At 39.1% G+C, this 23,459-nt stretch overlaps 1 protein-coding gene across 5 annotated transcripts in view; it reads left to right on the forward strand.

Moving 5' to 3' along the window:
• TNKS (tankyrase) overlaps positions 1–22,855 on the forward strand; it is a 209,714-nt gene extending 186,859 nt beyond the window's left edge. For 4 of the 5 annotated variants that reach the window (XM_042983116.1, XM_042983115.1, XM_042983117.1 and 1 more), the window contains 7 exons: positions 5,393–5,513; positions 6,733–6,830; positions 8,396–8,470; positions 9,332–9,437; positions 10,019–10,205; positions 12,877–13,033; positions 22,618–22,855. In XM_042983116.1, coding sequence (XP_042839050.1) covers positions 5,393–5,513; positions 6,733–6,830; positions 8,396–8,470; positions 9,332–9,437; positions 10,019–10,205; positions 12,877–13,033; positions 22,618–22,704 — 831 coding nt within the window. In that variant the 3' untranslated portion in view covers positions 22,705–22,855. Of the gene's footprint in view, positions 1–3,511; positions 3,696–5,392; positions 5,514–6,732; positions 6,831–8,395; positions 8,471–9,331; positions 9,438–10,018; positions 10,206–12,876; positions 13,034–22,617 lie in introns of those variants that run through there. The other variant, XM_042983119.1, reaches the window with a different exon arrangement.
• Positions 22,856–23,459: the final 604 nt, after the last annotated feature.

Raw genomic sequence — 23,459 nt, forward strand, 5'->3', positions numbered from 1 at the left:
AGTTTGCACATAATCTTGTGTTTTATTTTTTTCTCTTTAACTTTATTCTCTCAGTAACTGATTTCCTATGTCATGGTTATCTCCTTATTGATCATAATACTTTAGTCTGTCCTTTTGACAGCTTATCCTGTTTGGTCCGTTGTATTGTCTTTTGTTCTGAGTAAATGGTTCCATCGATTTTCTTTTTGCCAGAATAATGTCTATATCTTTTTAATTAATATGTTGACTATTCCGTTTAACGTATATTGCCTAGCACGGCGCCTTTCCCGCAGACAAATGATTTTACCTTTCTTTGTATTGAACTGTGTTCGTGTTCTGGCCCAGTCATCAAGCAATCAAATTAATTTTTACTTCCACCGCCAAGTGTTACTTGAGTAGCCTTTAGTTATAGAGTAATTCTGTAACCCTTTCTATAGTTTACCCATAGAATTTTCTCCCATTAACATTCTATATCAGGGTGTGAGTATGTGATTGATGATGGTCGAGATATTTGTGTAGGGAGGGAAGGAGTGGGTATAAACATTATATTCACTTAATTCTTATCTATTTCTCTTAATCCAGAGAGTTGTTCTGTTTCCTGAGATGTTTTGACACATAAGATCTCAGTGCCTCTGTTCCTGCTCAAGGATACTTCTCTGCCAATGGAGTGGGGAATGTAGTTCTTTTACTCCAGTATCAGGAAAACTGCCTTCAGAACATCACAGCCTCACCTCTTATCTTCACAATTATTCTCTCAGACGTCTCTTAACTAACTTGGCCTGTTTGAACACATATACTTTGCCAAGTAATACACACCCAGGTCTTTTATAGTTAATGAAATATAATACCAGTGTCACTTTCACCCTTCCTTTATAACGTAGCTTCCTGATTAGAACACTTTTTCTATGAGAAAGGCTGATTTGATTTACACTGCAATTCCTAAACAGAAATGCTATGACTTAGAAGACTTTTTGTGGACATATTTATGGGCAACCTACATATTTTCATGAAAAGTGATCATATAAATCTTTATTTCAAAATCGAAAGACCAAGGAATGGACTCAAGACAATGAATTGTGCACATGATTGTAAAGTTATTTCTGCTCTGACCTGTATCCTTTTAAGCCTAAGTAAAAGAAAGGGCTTTTTCATTAAAACTCTACTTTCTTTGTCCAATAAAACTCTACTTTGTCTCTCTCTACCCTAGAGAAGATGAACAGATATTAGAAACAAAAGGCAACCTGCCTAAAATGATGCTTGCTTTATATGCAAGATGATTGCATTGATACATGGATAATCCTTATTTTAAAGATTATAATTTGATTTTTTTAATTGAAGTATAATTGACCTATGGCATTTATTAGTTTCAGGAGTACATCATAGTGATTTGATATTTTTATACATGATAAAGTTATCCCCACGATAAGTCTAGTTTCATCTGTCACCATACAAAGTTATTACCATGTTATTGACTATATTCCTTATGCTGTACATTGCATCCCCATGACTTATGTATTTTATAACTGGAGGTTTGCACCTCTTAATCCCTTTCATCTGCTTGCCCAACTCCCCACCCCTACCTCCTCTGGTAACCAAGTTTCCTTCCGATGTCTGTGGGTCTGTTTCTGTTTTCTCTTTTAGATTCAACATATAAGTAAAATCATATATTTGTCTTCCTCTCTCTGACTTGTTTCACTTAGCATAATACCCTCTAAGTCCATCCATGTTGTCGTGAATGGCAAGATTTCCTTCTTCTTTATGGCTGAGTAATATTGTGTATAAATACACCACACCTGTAGCCATTCATCTGTTAATGGACACTTGGGTTACTTCCATATCTTGGCTATTGTAAATAATGCTGCAGTGAACACAGGGGCTCATCTGTCTCTTTGAGTTGGTGTTTTTATTTTCTTTAGATAAATACCCAGAAGTAGAACTGCTGGATGATAGGGTAGTTCTATTTTTAATCTTTTGAGGATCCCCCATACGGCTTTCCTCAGTGGCTGCACCAGTTTACATTCCCACCAACAGCAATTCCCTTTTCTCCACATCCTTGCCAACAGTTGTCATTTTTTTCCTTTTGATAGTAAGCTAGTCTGACAGGTTTGATCAATTTGATTTTAATGTGTGCTAGATATAAATAACTAGCGCAAGAAACTTGTGATTTCCTAGATATAATAAAGTTATTTTTGAAGTGAGTAAAAGATAATTTTCAAAAAATCTATTTCTAATAGTATAAAAGCCCTAAATCTTGGACCAACATATCTAAAACCCATCTAACCTGCCTTATATTAGATATTTACATTTCTTTTATTGATAGGATAATCTCAGATTCACCAATTTTCAGACTTTTGGGATAATCTCTACTCCTATTCCTTTTTTTTTTTTTTTCGTTAACCATTTCTCTTTACCAGGCCCTGTCATCTCTTTTTGAAATTTTTCTCTGATCCCTCCCTTCCGCTCCACTCCATCTTGACCTTGTTCACACAGTCCCTTTCCCTTCCAAACCCTGCAGAATGCTACCATCCTCCTCGTCAAATACAACTTTGATTGTGTTGTCTGCTGAAACGGCTCCCTAGGAGCTTTTGGATACTGTCTTGACTTGATCTAAAAAGCCCATTAAGATCTATTCCTAGCCTGCTGCTCTATCCATCCCTTCTTTTTTCCTGTGTGTATGTTATATGCTCACCCTCTTGGACTCCAGTGCTGAGAATCTCCCAAATGTTCTGTATTCTCTTACTTGTTTTTCCTTTTCCGTACGCTGTTCCCTTTGTCTTAAATACCCTTCCCTTCTTCCGACTGATTAGCTCTTGCTTCTTAGCCAAGCTGTTACCTTCTAAGAACCTTTCCTGACCACCTTCCTGTTCCTTCCATCTTTTCCAGCCCTACCTACAGCCTTGATCAAGTAAGAACCTTCCATAGAGTTCCCATAGGATTCCTCCAAAACATTTACCAACCTGTACGGTATTTTAGTGTTTACTTCTCTTCTCCTTGGTAGAGGACATAGCATGAACTTTTGTGGTACTGCCTTGTTTGTTTACTTGCCCCAGTCCTTTACTACCAATTTGGGACAGTTATTTACCTTTCTGAGCTATAATGGGAAGTTTTAGAATTAAATGCTTAGTTACTTTTTAAGGAAATACCTAGCATATAGAAGGTATTCATTAAATATGTATGAATGAGTGAACAAATGAACAGTAATCTGAATTCCTTAGCTTTATCGTTTCAGGTTTTCCAGTGGCCACTGCCTGATAAGTATGGGGACAAATTGGGTATCATGTAAACCCAAGCAACTAAATGTTATTTTAGCTTTCCAGTCAGCCCTTTGAAGAAATATAGGCAAGGGAAAGACCGATACAATCCATCTCCGCTCTTGCGTGTACTGTTTTTATGACTTCTTTGGGCCTCAGTTTCCTCATGAGTATATCAGTAGTACTTCATGGGTGATTGGGAGGAGTAATTGAGCTATTTATTTTATGGATGGAGCTATATAATCAACAAATATATTAAACATTCTCCATTTCTTTTCTAGAACCTCATAGAGAGCACTCTATGCTTTGCTGGCCTGGTTTCTGCTTCCAGATATACATAATATGTAGCTATTCAGAAAAGCTTAAGGTTTCTTTGGATTGAAGCTACCACATCGATTGAGATCCTGTTTGTACATCAACTTTATCTGAACCAAAGTTTAGAAGGAAAAACTGAGACGTCAGTAATGTAGTCAACCTTGTGCGTGGCTTCCAATGCGTATTAAATTACATGTAGCTAAAAATGTACAGGCTCCTATTATGGTGTGAACTATTCTGTCTCCACGATGTATATTTCAAAACTGTTGCTTTTTAAAAGCTCTGCTCAAAATTTCCTTTTGGTAATTGGAAGCGAATTGCCCGTTTTGTACAATGGAGCAATCATTTCTCAAATGGCCACTTAAGAGCAATATAGTAATTATTTCCAGAGAATGAGTGGTATATGCTTGCTGCACTGAGATCAGACTCATTATAAATACTTCATTCTGACAATAAAAATCAGCAGAACTCCAGGCTGAATTTGTCAGGTTTTTTTTTTTTTTTTTTAATGTTATGTATAAGTAAAAAGGTAGAGAATGCTATAGATAGATAAAACACATCTCATTTCAGTTGGGAAAACGGTGTCTCTGAAAGGATTTCTCAGTTTTTCAAGGAAAGAGAAAATTAAAGGCTGATCTTGTAAAGTAGTATCTGCACTGTCAGAGGGCCAGCTTCTTCTGAGCCAGAAAATTGCATGTTCAGCCCCCTAGAAATGTGGTTGCCCACGATTTCATCCTGTGCATTCAGAATTCTGCCACTGGGTGGCGGTAGAGTCACAGTTAACTGTTCGTCCACAAAAGGAAATGGGTGATTTTGAGTCCTGATGGTAGCCAACTAATCATCTCCATTTGCAGGGATGAAGAACCAGAAATTTAAAACCACTATGTTTTACAACAACAGAATGTTAGGCTTCAGGGACTGTTACATCTGGGAATTTAAAGAAAACTTGAAAACCATCTACTCTCTCTTTTCCAAATCAGAATTTTGTATACGGCTTCTACATAAAATGGTCTGTACTTGAACTAAACACTTCTCATCTGAATCTCACCACTTTCTAAGGCAGCCTTTTCCAGACTTGAATATTTCTTAGCACTGGGAAGTTCTTCTTCATCTTGATATAAATCCCTCTTACCTAAAACTGCTTACTCCTTTTGCCACATTCTGTTTCATTGTGCTAATAAACCTCTCTCCCATTCCCCTACCATTCTTCTCTGCTACCTGCTGGATACTGGGACCTGGTATTTCCCTATTTTATGCTTCTGGTTGTTCTCTCTTATGTCTTGAAGAAAGCAAAAGGTGGTAGAATTAAATAATCAAAAGGAAATACAGCAGTGACCATTTTATATTTGTACAGCATTGTTTCTTCCATTTTAATTCACAGTCGGCTGGAAGCAGAGGGTTTTTCATGTGAGTAAAAAGCTGATAAAGGGCACATGGGGGCTCAGTTGGGTAAGCATCTGACTTTGGCTCAGGTCATGATCTCACGGTTCATGAGTTCAAGTCCCACATGGGATGAGCGCAAGCCCTGCTTTGGGTGAGCCCCACTTCTCCCTCTCCCTCTCCCTCTCCCTCTCCCTCTCCCTCTCCCTCTCTCTCTCTCTCCCTCCCTCCCTCCCTCCCTGCTGCTCATGGGGTTCTCTTTCTCTCTGCTGTCACTCGCTTGCACCCTCTCTCTCTCAAAAAAATTTTTAAAAAATGATAAAATTATCAAGACAACTTTAAGGTTGTTTTATAAAGGAGACAAAAGAATTTGTTAATTTGGATGGATATTGTAGCATTAAAGACCAATGGAAGAACTGAGGAACAGTTCAAGATTTAGCAATTAATTTTGTTCCATTTTTTTTTAGATTACACTAGATGTACTGGCTGATATGGGTCATGAGGAGTTGAAAGAAATAGGCATCAATGCATATGGACACCGCCATAAATTAATCAAAGGAGTAGAAAGACTCTTAGGTGGACAACAAGGTAAGCTATTCGGAAACAAAACAGTAAAATCTCAGAAGGAACAAGTAAGTTGTCAGGGCTGGCATCTGAGCTCAGGTGGTCTGAACCCAGAGCGCATGCACTCAGCTCGTATAGCGCCTCCTGCCTGCCCCATCTTAGTTATGGACATGGCTCTCCCCCTCGCTGCTCTAGCTAGCCGTCTACTCGTTCTCTCCTCTCCCCTCTCACTTTATACCCTCAACATCTCTGGAATCTACACTTCTGTCTGCTTCCCACTGCTGTCTAATCTAGTACAGGTCACCTAATCCTGGCCACCGTCAGCTGTCTCCTTGACTGTCACAACCGCCTTCCAGCTTATCTCCGACCCTCACCTTTGTCTCCCCTCCAGTACCTGCCCTGCATGTACTCAGAAGACTCTTTTCAAAATGTGTGATCAGATCACTCCATTGCTTAAGACCTTTCAGCAGAATCCTGTTGCTCTTAGGATAAAATCAGACGTTCGTAACATGGCTTTTCATAATCTGACCTTTCTCTCTGACCTCGTCCTGAACCTTTCTCCCCACTCACAGTTGTCAGCTCAGCCTTTTTCCTCCCACCATACTTTGCTGTTACAAGCCTCCTATCTTTCCCCTTTGTCGACCCCCATTTTTATCATTTTTCTATTTGTTAAAAGCGCTTTTACAATAGGAAAGTAAAGGGAGAAAAGGGAAAAACTTGAATTAGCCACTCTGCAGCCAATAAAATTGCAAGAGCAACATGAAACTAAGTGTTAGCAGGTTTTGAACTTAAGTCTCGCTTATTTCTCTGCATTAAATTAAGCATAATGAAATGAACAAGAATAATGTATTTTAAACTGATTATAAGTGACCATCTCAAGCCATCTCACAGAGTTATTACAGGATAATTCGTACATTTTAGACCTGACTAGATTGTGATCACAGTGTGTTTCTCTTTGGTATCAGAGATAGCTTCATGTATGTTTATGAATGAATTCAGTTCAACAAAAAATTGTTGAGCCCTGGCTGGAGAACTCTGTAAGAACAGATAAAGTTGATCCCCAAACACATCTCCATTACTGCTCTTGTCTTTGGATGTACTGTTCAATATAACCTTATATATTAGGTTTGAATTGCAAATAATTGAGACTTGTTCCAAAATGTCAATTATTTATGACAGAGTTTTCCCTAAAATTGAGGCTGAGGAGTGTGGACTTGAACGTATTCATTTTTCTTTCCTACAGGCACCAACCCTTATCTGACTTTTCACTGTGTTAATCAGGGAACTATTTTGCTGGATCTTGCTCCAGAGGATAAGGAATATCAGTCAGTAGAAGAAGAGGTAATGTACATCAAAATTTTTCATTCTCTTCCTGAAATCTGTGGTTAAGCCTGTTTTTCCAGTAGAGCTAAGTTGGTCTTATAGTGATTTATGATCACTCACCTGTCTGTTTTCCCTTAGCCATTATGGTGACATATCGCCCGATTCAGCTAGGACTCGCGATTAGGACTATGCCACAGTGTTTGCACATCTTAATAAGCCTAGGGTTTCCAGTAGGGGGGCCAGAGGTGTCTTTTCATCCTAGAGGCTTTCCTGAAGCTATACAAGAGCCCTACTAGAACTGTTTTCTTCCAGTGTTAAAATGCCACCTAAGAATGATAGGGAGTGAGAATCTTGCCTCACGAATAGCAAAGATCCTCTTGTTTTCACTTTCATGCAAAGTTATAAAATGTGATTATAAATCAGTACACCTAATGTTCGTGGGTGCTTATGAAATCTGCCTCATACCTCGAGTCACCTTTTATCTCTTCGGTCACTGTGTGAAAGCACCGTGGTGAGGCTGATGGATGCCCCTCTTGCTTGACAGATGCCATAGAGATTCCGCCTCTACTGCTGGCTCATGCCTCATTTCTTACACCTAATAGACGCAGTGCCAGTGGGATTGTCACAGTAAAGAAGCTGCCTAACCAATTCCGTTATTTTGCAGAGAAAGGCATGCCTTCGTATTTTTCTCTGTTTATTTTCTGCCTTTTAATCGGTGCTCACATTATTATCATCCCAGGAAGTTCAGGACCATTATTACCTCAGGTGGTCTTTCAGCTCATGCCTGGCCAGTCTGTCAGGAGAGCATCAGATCTTCTAGCAGCTCAGTGCCTGATCCTTCTTTTACTGGTCGCAAATTTGGATCGTACTGTCAAAAATGTGAAGAATACCTTCACAGATAGAGCAGTGAGATGGAGAATTAACTCTTTGGAGTCAATTCTGTGAGGAACTTGGGTCTTCCAAACGTGTTACTTTTCCATCATTCTTTTGAATTTGGAGCGTGGGAGAAGAGCAAGGACTGCGCGGAAGAAGGTTACTCCCCCGGGAAGACGTCATCCAGCTTCGCCCAGTCTGTGCAGATGCACTTTGAGATCCCAGGTTAAAGAGAGAATACGGGGTATCTCACCTAGGGAACAAAAACTTACTAATTTTTAAGAATCACATTTGTTTGATGAGTTTAATGAGTATTCATCGAATGTGAGGAGTTGAAGTTTGACTTAACCCCGGTGTGGCTTCTCCTCAGTCCCATAAAATAGCAATGGAGATGGCTTAGTGTGATGTTTTATTTCTGTGTTTCCCCACAGTGCTGACAGGAAAAGCTTTTAAAGCTTTTTTTTTATTAGGAAAAAAGAAAATGTAGAGGTTTAATATCTCTATTTCTGACTTATTTTCTCATCAGAAATACTCATCCACTAGACTTTGTTGAACAATTTACAGTGAACTCCCGTTTATTTCTTAGTGCTGAGTCTGAGACTCATCAGTAAAACAATATAACAGAAGGTGAATGTTGAAAACAACAGAGGAATGTCTTTAGAATTAGATACTGGCATCTTTTCAGAAAGTTATTTTATTTTGTTCTATAGATGCAAAGTACGATTCGAGAACACAGAGATGGTGGTAATGCTGGTGGCATCTTCAACAGATACAATGTCATTCGAGTAAGTTTTTAAAATTTCAGGGTGAAAATTAGATTGCAAGGTGTGCCTGAAATCAAATATAGAAAATGACAAATTTTTTCTAAGCATCCTGCTTTTAAACTGCCAAGATAATCGGGTCATCTGTTGCCTGACAGTCAGGTGTTACCTTCCTCTGACCCCTCAAGACCATACTTCGCTAGAAACAGAGACTGGGTGGAAAGAGGAAAGCTACAGACTGGAGTCTAGATCTGCTGCCGTTGCTGGTACAGAGGCAGTGAGGAGACCTGGCCCACCCACATATTTCGACTGTAGCTGACAGTGATTTTTATCACCACCTCAGAGCAGTGTCCAGAGCCCGGATTTTCAGTCTGAGTCAGCGCTTGTATCAGAATGCATATATCTCTTCGTCTCAGTATCTCGATCAATAATATAGGATAGATGTGCTTTTTTCAAGGGAGTGTCCTAAAGACGAGTAGAATCTGTTGAGCACGGGCTTATCCCTTTTGAGTTACACCAGCGCATGTCAGAATTCCCTGGAAAGATTTTCGAAGAAGGTAGATGTGCAGGCCCCTGTATCCTAAAACTCGGCAAGCCTGGGCGGAGTCTAGGAATAACTCTGTTTTTTCTTTAATTCTTTGGGTGATTTTGAGGCACAGCCAGGTCTAGTGCAGAGTAACAAAAGCCAGAGCTGAAAATTATGTCACTAAAAGCCAGAATGTTAACTTAGTCATGCTACCTGGCAACTTTATCATTTTTCAGGTAATGTTTTCAGCAAACAAAAATTGAACCTTCCTAAAAGAAAACATACTTTTCGTTTTAAATTATAAACTGCCACTTGACATTCTTTGCACTCATTTGCTTCTTTCTTCCTCATCCTTAAAGATTCAAAAAGTTGTCAACAAGAAGTTGAGGGAACGATTCTGTCACAGACAAAAGGAAGTGTCTGAGGAGAATCACAACCATCACAATGAGCGCATGCTATTTCACGGTGAGCGTCAGGCCCGCCATTATCTCTCTGGGCTTTTTTGCGAATTCCGATGTCATTGACCGTATCAGTGTTGTTAAAAATGGCTGGTTTTGAGTTTTTGTTTTAATTCTGCGTTACCGGTTTTATAATGCATTGCGTGTTAGTACGGGCTTTCCAAGGCATGCAGAGTGAAAATAACTTCACGGAAATTGTTTTAGAACTCATATTGCAAGTTGAGCCATCTAGATGACAAAATATTTTTATTATAGTTTAGCATAATTGCTTCAGCTTATCTGATTATCTGTTTTTGTGTAAAGTAAGGTTGCGTGTAAAATCTATATTTTTAAAGCCGCATTGTACTTTGGTATCTAAAATCTCCTGCCATCTGCAGAATCCATATTACATCTTGCTTGGTGAACACCGTAGGTCCCTGCTAAGATTCTAGTACAAGATAATAATTTATGTAAGGTAGACCATCTTACAACTTCATTTGTGCATCACTAATTACTTAATATTAACGTGCCAAGTGCAAAATAGTTTGCAGCTAATTGAGACTCCAGACAGGTACTCAAAAACTGATCTTTCTGTGTTTGTATTTTTAGGTTCTCCTTTCATTAATGCCATTATTCATAAAGGGTTTGATGAGCGACATGCATACATAGGAGGAATGTTTGGTGCCGGGATTTATTTTGCTGAAAACTCCTCCAAAAGCAACCAGTATGTTTATGGAATTGGCGGAGGAACAGGCTGTCCCACGCACAAAGATCGCTCGTGTTATATATGTCACAGGTGAACACCTTGGGTCTCGTATAGTGGTTGCTATCCTCAGGTCACGAACCGGATTAGTTTCTCAGGCTCTGCTGAAGTCACAGGTTATCCTCAGTGTTGATAATGGATCACACGGATTCGGGGTTGGATAGGAATAGCTGATCAGCCTGTGTCCTGAGAAGAGAAACGACAGCACAGCTAACAGCGGGGCTGGGAAAAACCAGGTGTCTGCCAACCAGTCATAGGTTATGATGAAGCTCCCTCCAGCTGGACTTGTTCCCTGAGCGTCACTTGCTGAGGTTCAGATTCAGAACAAGAAAAGGTTGAGAATTTTATCTGTCGAAGAACCTTGAGCATTAGACACATTTGAACTAAGACACAACTTCTATAAACAAGTTGAATCTTCAGTTTCCTTTCTTATGTTGTAGCAGTGTTTAAGGCAGGATATATAGTCAGCCTTGAGAAGTCTAATTGCAGAATATTAACTTTGGATTTAATAGTAAACAAACGAATATTAGCTTTTTAAATAGAATTTTAAAACTCAAAGTCAAGAGAATAATAGTACACTGTCTCTGAAGTCAGTGAAAAAAATGCCATTCTCTTCCCTGCCATTGGAAAAAATACAAACAAATTATACATCACAGAGGTTGCCGTTGATTGCATTTTTCTTTAACCAGATGGAAAGCCAGGTTAGTTAGAGATCTTATAATTCAGAGGAAAGCTCAAAAAGACCCAGATAGCCTTGAAATACATAGAGTTTTTGACTTTAAAACTTCCTGCCCTCCATTACTTTATGAAAAAATGATAGCCGTCAGCAGTTCTAGGATGGATCCGGTATGTCCAGAAAAAAACCGTCTTTCTATTAAAGCCACCACGGTTAATAATACACAGAAATTCCCAGGGATACGTAACATGCAAAAACTCTCTGCTGCTGCAAACCTATCCTAAATAAACAATAAAAATGAGCCTAGATGAGCAGTTGCCCATGACAACTAGACACATAGGTTTATGTCTTAGCCAGGATTTCCTAGAAAACAGAGCCTGAAGCAAAAGCTGATGTACTAACACTTTCTTGGCAAGTGCAATACCAGGGAGGCAGGAACGAGGGCACACGAGGAAGTGAGGTGGAGAAGGAGGCAGAGCAAAGACCGTGAGATGCATCAGTGAGTTGGCCTGTTTCATAACGAGCGCAGGTGGTCGCTGAGTCCGTGAGACGTCTTCAGAGAGGCTGTGTGAACTCCTGCATCTCAGAATAGGACATCATGGGAAGATACAGAGGAATTTGTCTGCTGGCCCTTGTCTGGCACTGTCACTAGTTGCCCCACGGGACATCGCTATCCCTGTGTCTGGGGCTGTTGCGTCTGCAGAATGCGGCACAGCACGCAAAGCTGGCGAGTGAGCAAGCAGAAGCCAGTACCCTCCACCTGTCCGTCTGCAGCCCACCGCTTCGTGGGCCGGTCCTGCGTTTTCTCCTGCCTCCACAGCTCCGGGGAAGTCTGGGGCAGGAAGCAGAAGCCAGGAGGCGGGGGCCTGTCAGGTCAAGCTCTGCGTGACCTAAGCACTGAGAATAGCCATGGCAGTGGGCGGGCAAGGTCCAGTGACCCCCAAGTGCCGCCATAATGTGAAATGGGGCTCAAACATCTCCCTCTAATACAGAGCCAAACCTTTTCCTCTAGGACCTGCGGGAGATGCAGCCAGTACTGAGCCAGCACCCCACAGGGTCATCAGTAACATCATGCTGAAAAAGCAAACCCAGGCAGGACCCAGTTAGACTGGGTCTGGCACAGTTTGGGCTCAAAATAGTATCTCTGGTTGGTTATAATGCAGAGATCATACTGTGTAACTAAAAACAAACCATTTGACTGAATACTGTTTTACACATTTAACAGTGTGACCAGTCTCACTGACTGAAGTGTTGATAGTGTATATTAAAAGTTCGCAAATGTTTATTTTAAAGGGCCACATAATAAATACTTGTGGCTTCACGGGCCATATGATCCCTGTCACAGTGACTCCCCTCTGCCCTTATACTGCAAAAGCAGCCACAGATGACATGTAAATAAATGTGCAGCTGTGTTCCAATAAAACTTTATTTACAAAAACAGGTGGCCGACTAGATTTAGCCCATAGGCCGTAGCGTCTCAACCCCTAGTTTATATAGTACACCTTCTTCCCAGTCAACCTTTCGTGTTCTCTGTAATATTTAACATCTACCCCAATTGGTGTTTCTCCCAAGTAGGAGGATTCCTAGCCGTACATTTAAGCTAAGTAGTTTTGTATATGATCCACTTTTATTATTATTTATTTCATCCTTGTTTTTACTTCTTCATAATGAGTAAACCCAGCCTTAATTTCAGATGCATCTGCCCTCTGTTTATTTGCTTCAGTTTCCTCCTTTTCACCCTCTTAGAACTCAGTTTTTGCTAGTATTTCTCTTGTCCCGCTAGTCAAAACTCACCAGGGATTAGCTGTCATTGGTTGTGTAACTAACTATTGAGCCTGCTGACTGTTTATAGTAAATCAGTTATCACCTCCCATCCCATTCCTACTTATATTTGAAAGTGACATTTTAAACTAGCTTGCCTTGTGTGAAATAGTTTTTATAAAATCAACAAATATAACAATTTTATCACTCTAAGATTGAGTGCCTCCTTCAAAGCATCACTTTCCTTTCTTTCCTTTTCTTCTTTAGACAAATGCTTTTCTGTAGAGTGACCCTTGGCAAATCCTTTCTGCAATTCAGCACCATGAAAATGGCTCATGCCCCTCCAGGACATCACTCAGTGATCGGGAGACCAAGTGTGAACGGGCTGGCATATGCTGAATATGTCATCTACAGAGGTGAACAGGTATGGTATTCGTTAGATAAGCATAACTGAGCCGCTAAAATGTTGGTGCGAGGAGAACTAAGACCAGCTTCTGTTTAGAGAATTTTCCTTTTTTTTTTTAAAAAAAAAATATTGTATTTATTTTAGAATTTTTACTACCTTTTTTTTAATTTGGGGGGGGGGGGGCGGTCAGAGAAAGAGGGAGAGAGAGAGAATTCCAAACAAGCCTCACACTCACGCTCAGCGCAGAGCACTACACGGGGCTCGATCCCACCACCATGAGATCGTGACTCGAGCTGAAGCCAAGAGTCAGACACTTAACCGACTGAGTCACCCAGGTGCCCCTAAAGAATTTTCCTGATGGATGTCCTTGCCATAGGCTGGTCACAGGAGTTGAATCTCTATATTTCTGATCATGGCACTTAACATAGGACAATAGTTTTGTGAGTTGTAAAGCTACATTAAATTCTGCCGACTGCCTGAGGCTCCAAAGTAAAATTGTCAACAAAGCAGGAAAACTTCCTGTCATTTTTCAACCAAGTCCCTAACTCTCACAGTACTGCTAAATGCCTACCGATTTGTCTAAAAACAAAGATCAGTTTGTCTGAACTTCATTGAATTCCAAGTGGATACCTTAACTACTCTGATGGAGAAGAGGAAAAACAAAATGGAGAAAGGAGAAATTAAGTACAAGTAACATATGAGAACAGTATTATATGCCATCAGTCGTGGGCCACAAATCCTGAACTCCATTTAGTAGACATGTTGATTGTGGGGATATGGGCAAAGCAATGAAACGCCTTTAGGTGCATTGTAGGATTGAACAAATGAGTATATGTGTTGATGTTTGATTTGGGACCTGGGATTCTCATGGTGGAAGAAGGGACATAAAAAATGCAATAGGGGGGATGGTAAGAATGACTCTGTAGAGATGGACTGAAATTGGAGGTATCAATAGGAACTCATTATTTCTAATGTATGTATGTGCACTGGTAAATCCATGTTATGTGTCGGTATATGGGTAAGAGTATATGTAAGCGTATATGAGCATATATTCACATATATTTCTTAGCACTGTCTGCTGAAAACAAGAAAACCTCAATAGCAGTGAACATACTCAGACCTAGACCTTGGTCTCTAATACCATTCCCCACTTAAAGGAACCCGGCGTCTCTGGAGAAGCAGCTAATTCCAGGGCTGAAGCAGAATAGGAACAAGTGAGCCTGGACCATCCTGTTATGCCAGAAAGGAATGAAGTGGTGAGGGCATGTCACAAGGACACAGGGCCAGCATGAAGGGGCTCCCACTGGCCAAATCTGGAACAGTTGGAATACCAAAATAAGTACAGTAATAAATTTTAAGCCACTGGGAAAAATAGGAATTCATGACTCTATACTGATAACAAATAGGTAAGTAAATAAATGAAGGGGCAAAGAAGGTTTTGCTTACAGTAGAAAGCCAAGGGCAGATGAGGACATGTGGAGGGAGGATTTGGAAAGTCATCATCCTGAGACCACTGTGGCAAGAATCATAAGTGGATGCTAAATCTAGGAGATAATTTTGATAAGAAAAATGATATTTGCATGGTGTTCTTATTAACTACAAAGGAGAAGCAAACAGTAATGATACATTGGAGAAAGGGGGCCAGCACCTTGACCAGATGACCGAAATTAACATCACTAATGAGGGACGGACAGAAATAGAGTGGGCCTCCAGATATATTCTGAGAAGGGCACATCCTCTATGCAGTATTCTAGCCTAGAATGCATAACCCTGGTCTAATCAAAATGAGGAATGTTCTAATAAAAAAAATATGGGAATGGAGCACCTGGGTGGCCCTTTCAGTTAACTGTCCAACTCTTGATTTTGGCTCACATCATGATCTCACAGTATGGAAGACTGAGCCCCACATTAGGCTCTGTGTGCTGATAGCACGCAGCCTGCTTGGGATTCTCTCCCTCTGTCTATGCCCCGCCCCTGCTCATGGTGTATGCTCTCTGTCTCAAAATAAAGAAATAAAGTTTCTATTAAAATGTGGGAAGATTAGATTCTTTAGAAATGTAAATATGATAAAAGAGAAAGGCTTTAGAAACTTTCCAGATTAGGGGCGCCTGGGTGGCTCAGTCAAAGGTTCAACTTTGACTCAGGTCATGATCTCACAGTTCGTGGATTCAGGCCCCCCTGTCGGGCTCTGTGCTGACAGCTCAGAGCCTGGAGCCTGCTTCGGATTCTGTGTCTCCCTCTCTCTCTGCTCCTCCCCTGCTCACGCTCTGTCTCTCTCTCTTTCTCTCAAAAATAAATAAACACTTAAAAAAAATTTTTTAATAAAAAAAAAACTTTCCAGATTAAATGAAACCCAAGAGATAGGACAACTAACTTGAGGTCTTTCCCCCAAGTTGGATCTGGTATTGGAAGAGAAACAGCATCATTAAATCCACTGATGGGGTGCCTAGATGGCTCGGTTGGTTCAGCATGTGACTCTTGATCTCTCGGCTCAGGTCAGGATCTCACAGTTCTTGAGTTTGAGCCCTGTGTTGGTCTCTGCATTGATGGTGCAGAGCCTGCTTGGGATTCTCTCTCTCCCTCCCTCTCTCTCTCTGCCCCTCCCCCACTCTATCACACTCTCTCAAAAATAAACTTTTTAAAAAATCAACCAAGACCATTGGAATATGAAGGATAGGTATTAAAGTATTAGCATAAAATTATACTGTTGATCCTGTGCTTCTGTAAGTGAGTATCCCTATTCTTAGGAAATAAATACTGGCATATTTAGGGGTGAAGAACTATGATGATATATAGAACTTACTCTCAAATGGTTCAAAAAAAATATGGGTGTGTGTGTCTGTCTCCCTAGTACATATAGAGGTTGGGGAGAGTGTACATGACAAGGCAAAGGGGTAAATAAAAGCTTATTTTATGGATATGGGTAATGCGTGTACAGGTGTTTTGGTGACATTTTAATTTTTTCAATTTAATATGTAAGTTTGCATTTGTTTCCAAATAAAAAGTTTAAAAACTGCCAAAGAACAAATTTGTCAAAATTTTCTGTGTAAATCAGAGAGGAAAATACTTTCACTTTGATCCAGTAATTCCACTTCTAGAAATTTGTATTCAATATAATCAATGATGACCACCACCAAAAAAAACAAGCCCACAAAACCATATAAGGATGTTCATCACTGTCTTGATTACCATAATGAAAAATTTAAATTGCCTAAATATTCAACAAGGAGAATGATTAAATAGGTGTTAGTATATTTATATGCCTGTGAGTTTAAAAAAATACATTTACGTGATTTATGTTAAATGGAGTCAACCCCAAAACTTAAGGGTATTGAGATTATAGGTGATTTCAGTGGTCTTCACCATACACTTTTCAAGAAAGTTACCTATGGTAAAAATAATGTATTTCATATTTGGGTGTAAAGAAATAATAAGGGCTACTTCAAAAATAATAGGTTTACATTTCTGATATTTGCTGATCAATCATCATTTCCTGAGTAATTTGGCTTGATAACTTGTTTACAATCTGTTGCTAAAAGAATTTTAGAGAATGATGTAGTCCAAGTCTATTTGAAAGAAAAAAAGTCCCTTCAACAATGAAACGCAGGTAATAGTTGTTTTATTTCAAGGCATACTTGCCCACATGGATATTGTTAAATTATTGTCTAGTAATTGAGTCATTTTCCGTTTCCATTTTGGCATTTCTCCTAAAGTTTGGGTGAAGTTTTCCATTGGTAACTTTATTTCATTTCTCTTTGTTATACCTTAAATCATCCTTCACCCTTAGTACTAACACTTTCAAGAACACACAAATGTTTTATTCAGAGGGTTGATTTAAGGAGTATCATTCATCATTGGTGAGGTTGTTTCTTTCTTTAGAATTGAAAAGATATGTTCAAAATTATGCTTGGAAGAAAAGTGGTTCTGATTTTAGTATATGGCTGGACTCAAAATGTCAGGAGTATTTTTGTATGTTGTACTTTAAGCATCACATTAAATTAGACATAAAGGAGAGGTATTCTCTGGCCATTGGTTGCTACAGAGATTAGCCTTTATTTTACTGAAATGACACGAACAATGTAGTTATTTAACCTGGAAAGTAGAAAATTGTACAATAATTTATAGCATGATTTTCAAATATATAAGGTTATTCAAGAGACCATGATTCTTCTTCATCCCTGTGAAGAATAAACTGAAAGCATTTGAGTTTAGATAACAGTAGGGATCTGGGTTAAGTAATGGTTCCCGAAAGTCAGTTAGGACTTCCTGGAAGTCAGTTCCTGAAAGTCAGTTACCAAAGTGGTTGTTGAATTTTTTCTTACAGGAACTTAAAAAAAAAAAAAAAAAAAAAAAAAGACATTCCACGATTTTATAACCAGCATGGATATAAAGTGACTTGACAGGAAGTAATACTCAGTGGTTGATCCTGCGCCCTTCTGCTCCTGCGGTTAAATAATTCCCTTGTCTTAAATCCCTCTGGACTTGAATGTCTGTAATCAGCCTGTACACACAAACAGTGCGGTAGCCTAACCACTAGGAACCAGGGCCCTTAATCATTCATACCACTGGAGTCTTAGAATCTGCCTGACTAAAATTTACATGTGAGAGGGCTCTCCTTAAATAGTGCACCACCAAAATGTAAACACTAGCATTACCAACTCCTTTGCTTCAGCAGCTTTTCTGCAAGCAAAACGAATGTGTCACACAAGGTATGGTAGATACTAAATTTCACTGGGACAAAAAGAAGTAGGAGTGTGCTTCACACTCATTTTTGACACTGGGCACATGCCAGTGTGGGTTGTTTTTGAATCCTTCTTTTTCTGGGTCTGACTTACCTTCCCAAGCAAGACTGGAAGCTTCTTGACAGCAAAGGACCTTATCTCACCGCAGAGTACTTTATACATAGAGATGCTCAATACATGTATATTGGTGGTGAATAAATACTTTTCTTGACCATTTAACCATCTAGTTGGCTGGGCAGTTTGTCCATTTCTCCAGCGGTATTTGAGCTCTCCTAGAGTTTTTCGATTCCTAGAGTTTTATTCTAACTCTAGAATTAGGACACTAGCTGACCTAGCCTGTTTTAGTAACTAATTGACTAAAATATCATTTCAAGAATTAAGCAGTGTTCAAATCATAATAAAATAAGACTACAAACTTTTTAGTTATTGAAGCTTCAGACTGGAAAGTCAGGAAAGATGAAGATTGTTAATTGTGTTATTCCAACTAGAGGTACTAAGAAGATAGAAACCATTGCTGTTTTTACATCAAATCGGAGCAGACTAGAATTTTGGGAAACATATTATGAGTGATAGTGTTTCCTTACACATGTACACAGTTATAACTTTTAAAAACACATTTACATTTTTTATTCTTTTTATTCTTGCTGAGACCCCCTCAGGAGGGGTCTTTTTTTTAAGTGTTTATCCTTATGTCTTTAATAAATCATGATAATAATGTTAATAGTGACAATTTACACATACCAGATTCTTAGTCGGCCAAACGTATTCTAAGATCTTTGCATTTAATGCTTACAAAAATCTTAGTATTATTACCGTTCCCCTGTATAGATGAGGAAAGTGGAGGCAAAGACCTGTAACAGTTTCTGCCTCCTAAAAATCAGATGTGAAATTAGAAATAATCCAGTCAGTCAATCGCATGTTTATTTCTGCATTTTAAATATTCAACAGTGCAGGTTTTTTTCTGGTTTATCCACTGTATTCTCTATGCTGCACTTTTCACCCCCACAACTTACTTAAATAACTAGAATTTTGTACCTCTTAATGCCTGTCACCTGTTTCTCCCATCCCCTCACCTCCTTCCCATCTGGCAACCACCAATTTGTTCTCTGCATTTGTGAGGCTGGGTTGGTTTGTTTGTTCATTCGTTTGTTTGTTTGTTTGTTTGTTTCAGGGTTTTTTGTTTAAGTTTTTATCTAAATGTCAATTAACATACAGCATAATATTAGTTTCAGGTGCACAGTATAGTGACTCAGCATTTCCATACAACACCCAGTGCTCATCACGACAAGTGCTCTCCTTAATCCCCATCATCTATTTCGCCCATCCCCCCACCCACTGCCCCTCTGTAACCATCTGTTCTCTATAGTTAAGGGTCTGTTTCTTGGTTTGCCTCTCTCTTTTTTTCCCTTTGCTCATTCGTTTTGTTTCTTAAGTTCCACATACGAGTGAAATCCTATGGTATCTGTCTTTCTCTGACTGACTTATTTCATTTTAGCATTATGCTCTCAAGTCCCATCCATGTCGTTGCAAATGGCAAGCTTTCATTCTTTTTTGTGGCCGAGTAATATTCCATCGTGTATGCATACAACACTTCTTGTTTATCCATTCATCAGCCAGTAGACACTTGGGCTGTTTCCCTATCTTGGCTATTGTAAATAATACTGTTGTAAACATAGGGGTGCATATATCCCTTTGAATTACTGTTTTGTGTTCTTTGGATAAATACCCAGTAGTGTGATTGCTAGATCATAGCATAGTAGTTTTTTTTAATTTTTTGAGGAACCTCCGTACTGTCTTCCACAGTGGCTGCACCAGTTTGCATTCCCACCAACAGTGCATGACGGTTCCTTTTTCTCCATATCCTCGCCAACACCTGTTGTTTCTTATGTTCTTGATCCTAGCCATTCTGACAGGTACAAGGTGATATCTCATTATAGTTTTTGTTTGCATTTCCCTGATGATAAGTGATAATGAACATCTTTTCACATGTCTGTTGGCCATCTGGATGTCTCTTCTTTCGACAAATGTCTGTTCATGTCTTTTGCCTATTTTTTAAATTGGATTATTTGGTTTTTGGGTGTTGAGTTGCATGTTTTTTATGTATTTTGAATACTGACCCTTTATCAGCTATGTCATTTGCAAATATCTTCTCCCAGTCCATAGGTTGCCTTTTGGTTTATTGATTGTTTCTTCACTGTGCAGAAACTTCTTAGTCCCAGCAGTTCATTTTTGCCTTTGTTTCCCTTGCCTCAGGGGACATATCTAGAAAAAAATTGCTATGGCCAATGTCAGAAAAATTATTGCCTGTGCTCCCTTCTAAGATTTTTATGATTTCAGGTCTCACATTTAGGTCGTTAATCCATTTTGAATTTTATTTTTGTGTATGGTATAAGAAAGTGGTTCAGTTTCATTTTTTTGCATGTTACTGTCTAGTTTTCCCAATACTGTTTACTGAAGAGACTACCTTTTTCCCATTGGATATTCTTTCCTGCTTTGTTGAAGATTAATTGACCATATAATTGTGGCTTTATTTCTGGGTTTTCTGATCTGTTCCACTGATTGGTATGTCTGGTTTTGTGCTGGTAGCATAGTGTTTTGGTTACTACAGCTTTGTAATATAGCTTGAAGTCTGTGATGCCTCCAGCTTTGCTTTGCTTTGCTTTTTCAAGATTGCTTTGACTATTCAGGGTCTTTTGTGGTTCCATACAAATGCTAGGATTGTTTGTTCTAGTTCTGTGAAAAATGTTGGTGATATTTTGATAGGGATTGCATTAAATGTGTAGATTGCTTTGGGTCGGATAGACATCTTAACAATATTTTTTCTTCCTATCCATGAGCATGGAATGTCTTTCCATTTCTTTTTGTCGTCTTCAGTTTCTTTTACCAGCATTTCATAGATTTCAGAATACAGGTCTTTCACCTGTTTGGTTACAAGCTGGATTCCTAGGGATCTTATTATTTTTGGTGCAATTATAAATGGGACTGTTTTCTTAATTTCCCTTTCTGCTGCTTCATTATTGGAGTATAGAAATGCAACAGATTTCTGTACATTGATTTTGTATCCTGCAACTTTACTGAATTCATTTATCAATTCTAGCAGTTTGGGGTGGAGTCTAGGGTTTTCTAAATATAGATTAGTATAGAATGTAGCATAATATGTCATCTGCAAATAGTGGAAGTTTTACTTGTTCATTGCCAATTAGATGCCTCTGATTTCTTTGTGTTGTCTGATTGCTGTGGCTAGGACTTCCAGTACTATGTTGAATAAGTGGAAAGAGCAGATATCCTTGTCTTGTTCCTGATCGCATGGGGAAAGCTCTCAGTTTTTCCCCATTGGGGATGATATCAGCTGTGGGCTTTTCATATCTGGCCTTTTTTATGTTGCTGTATGTTCCCTCTAAACCTACTTTGTTGAGGGATTTTATCATAAATGGATGTTGTATTCTATCAAATGCTTTTTCTGCATCTATCGAATTGATTATATTGTTCCTACCCTTTCTCTTATTAGTGTGATGGATCACACTGATTGATTTGTGAATATTAATACCCTTGCAACCCAGGAATAAATCCCACTTGATTGTGGTGAATGACTTTTATAATGTATTGTTGGATTTGGTTTGCTAGCATTTTCTTGTGTTTGTTTTGTTTTGTTTTTTAGATTCCATATAAGTGAAAGCATGTGGTATTTGTCTTTCTCTGCCTGACTTACTTCACTCCGGAAATACCCTCTGAGGCCATCCATATTGTCACTAATGGCAAGACCTCATTTTTTTCAATGGCTGAGTCATATTCCATTACACACACACACACACACACACACACACACACACACACCCCACCTTCCTTATCCATTGATCTACCGATGGATGCTTAAGTTGCTTCTGTCTTGGCTACTGTAAATAATGCTGCAGTGAACATAGATGGTCATGTATCTTTTTGAAAGTCCACTTTTTTTTATCTTTTTTTTTATATTATTCCATATCTGTATACAAGTAATTTGTAAGTCAGCATTCAGCAAATTATTTTGGGGCCCCGAAACATTTACCTCACCAAAGAGTAGTAGTTTGCAGGCCCAGACCTCTCTGAAATACTGCATCCAGCTGTGTCATTATATTTAGGGTTGAAGAACTCCTATGTAGTACACATACTACAAGGGGGTTTTGCCCCCCACTCAGTTGTCTGGTGAAGGTTTGTAACAACTTCCCCTAAGAAGTACCCTTTCCATTCCAGATCCTGAGCCTTTCATTTTATGTACTGCAAGAAAAAGAGACAAAAGAGACTATATGGGGTGGAGGGCCTAAGTCTGAACCATTATGTTACCTTTCATTAGTCACCTTTTAAACATTATCTCCAAACTGTTGCCTCTACATTACTGTGACTCCACAAGCCTCATTCTTCCTGCTTCTAGTTCAGTAGGTTCTATTTGTCATTAATTAATTTGAAATTAGTTTGAAATCGGTTCAGCCAAATTACTTTTTCATTTAACAAACTTCTTAAACACATGCTGTGTGACAGCACCACGTTAGATGAGGTGAGAGAGATTATCTCCTGCCTTAGCTTTCCCATTAATGCCATGTGCATGACAGGTGAATGCAGCACTTTAAAGTACTCAAAGTAGAAATAACATTAAAACCATTCTCTCGATTATAGGGTCTAGATACGTTTATGTACAAGATACAGGTAGATCGTGTATGTTTGGAGCGGGCGGAGGGGGGGGCAGGTTTAGACACCTGTTGATTGGCTGGTCTTTGCAGGCTTTCGGTATGTATAGAATATTGATGATGATCAACAGCCTCTGAGACATCCACTTAATATCTTACCTGCCACAGGAGTGATTTGTTTTCTTCCGGTCCTTTGCAGGCCTACCCAGAGTATCTCATCACATACCAGATCATGAAGCCAGAAGCTCCTTCGCAAACCGCCACAGCCGCGGAGCAGAAGACCTAGTGAAGGCCCCCAGGGAAAAACCAGATCGGATTTAAACTTGGGACTGGATTACAGTGGATTGTTTCCAACAAAATCAATATTCCGTAAATCCCTGACAGCCTAGAAATAAGCTGTTTGTCTTTTATAAAGCATTGCTATAGTGATGAATATAGTATGAGTAACTGATAAATACTCAACTGCTACTGTTCCCTTTGAGGAAATGTTTACAGGGGCGGCCTTTTAACATATCTCAGGCTCATTTGCATTGCAATTGTCCATTTCTAAAACAAGATTGCTTTGATCTGGGCTTGGAAATGGAAAAACAAAACATACTTTCCCAAATTTCACAATTTACACACTACATTTGCTTTGTTACATATGGCACGTGTATGCAACAAATACCTATGTCAGGCTCATTTTAAATGTTTTATAAACATGCATCATTCTTTTTTTTTTCCTTTTCCTTTTTTTTTTTTTTTTTTTTTTGGTATGTGTTTTTGTTTACTTTGAAAATGAGCCAGAGCCTTCTCGAGGATATTTTGCACAAAGTCACACTGACTAAAATCATTAGCAATGCAACATGAGCTTCTGGCTGAGCAAGACTTAGTTTCCTCTTTTTTTTTCACTCTGATCTATTTTGTATCTGTACTTCGTATCATTGTAAATCGGGTGGGGAAGGAAAAACATCAGGTTTTAGTTTCCTTTTATGACTTGGCCAGTCTTACAAGGGAAAGGCACACAGGTCAAACTGACTTAGGAGCTCGCTAGCCCAGAAA

Source organism: Panthera tigris, chromosome B1 (assembly GCF_018350195.1).
Source record: "Panthera tigris isolate Pti1 chromosome B1, P.tigris_Pti1_mat1.1, whole genome shotgun sequence".
In the NCBI taxonomy this organism is placed as follows: Eukaryota; Metazoa; Chordata; class Mammalia; order Carnivora; family Felidae; genus Panthera; species Panthera tigris.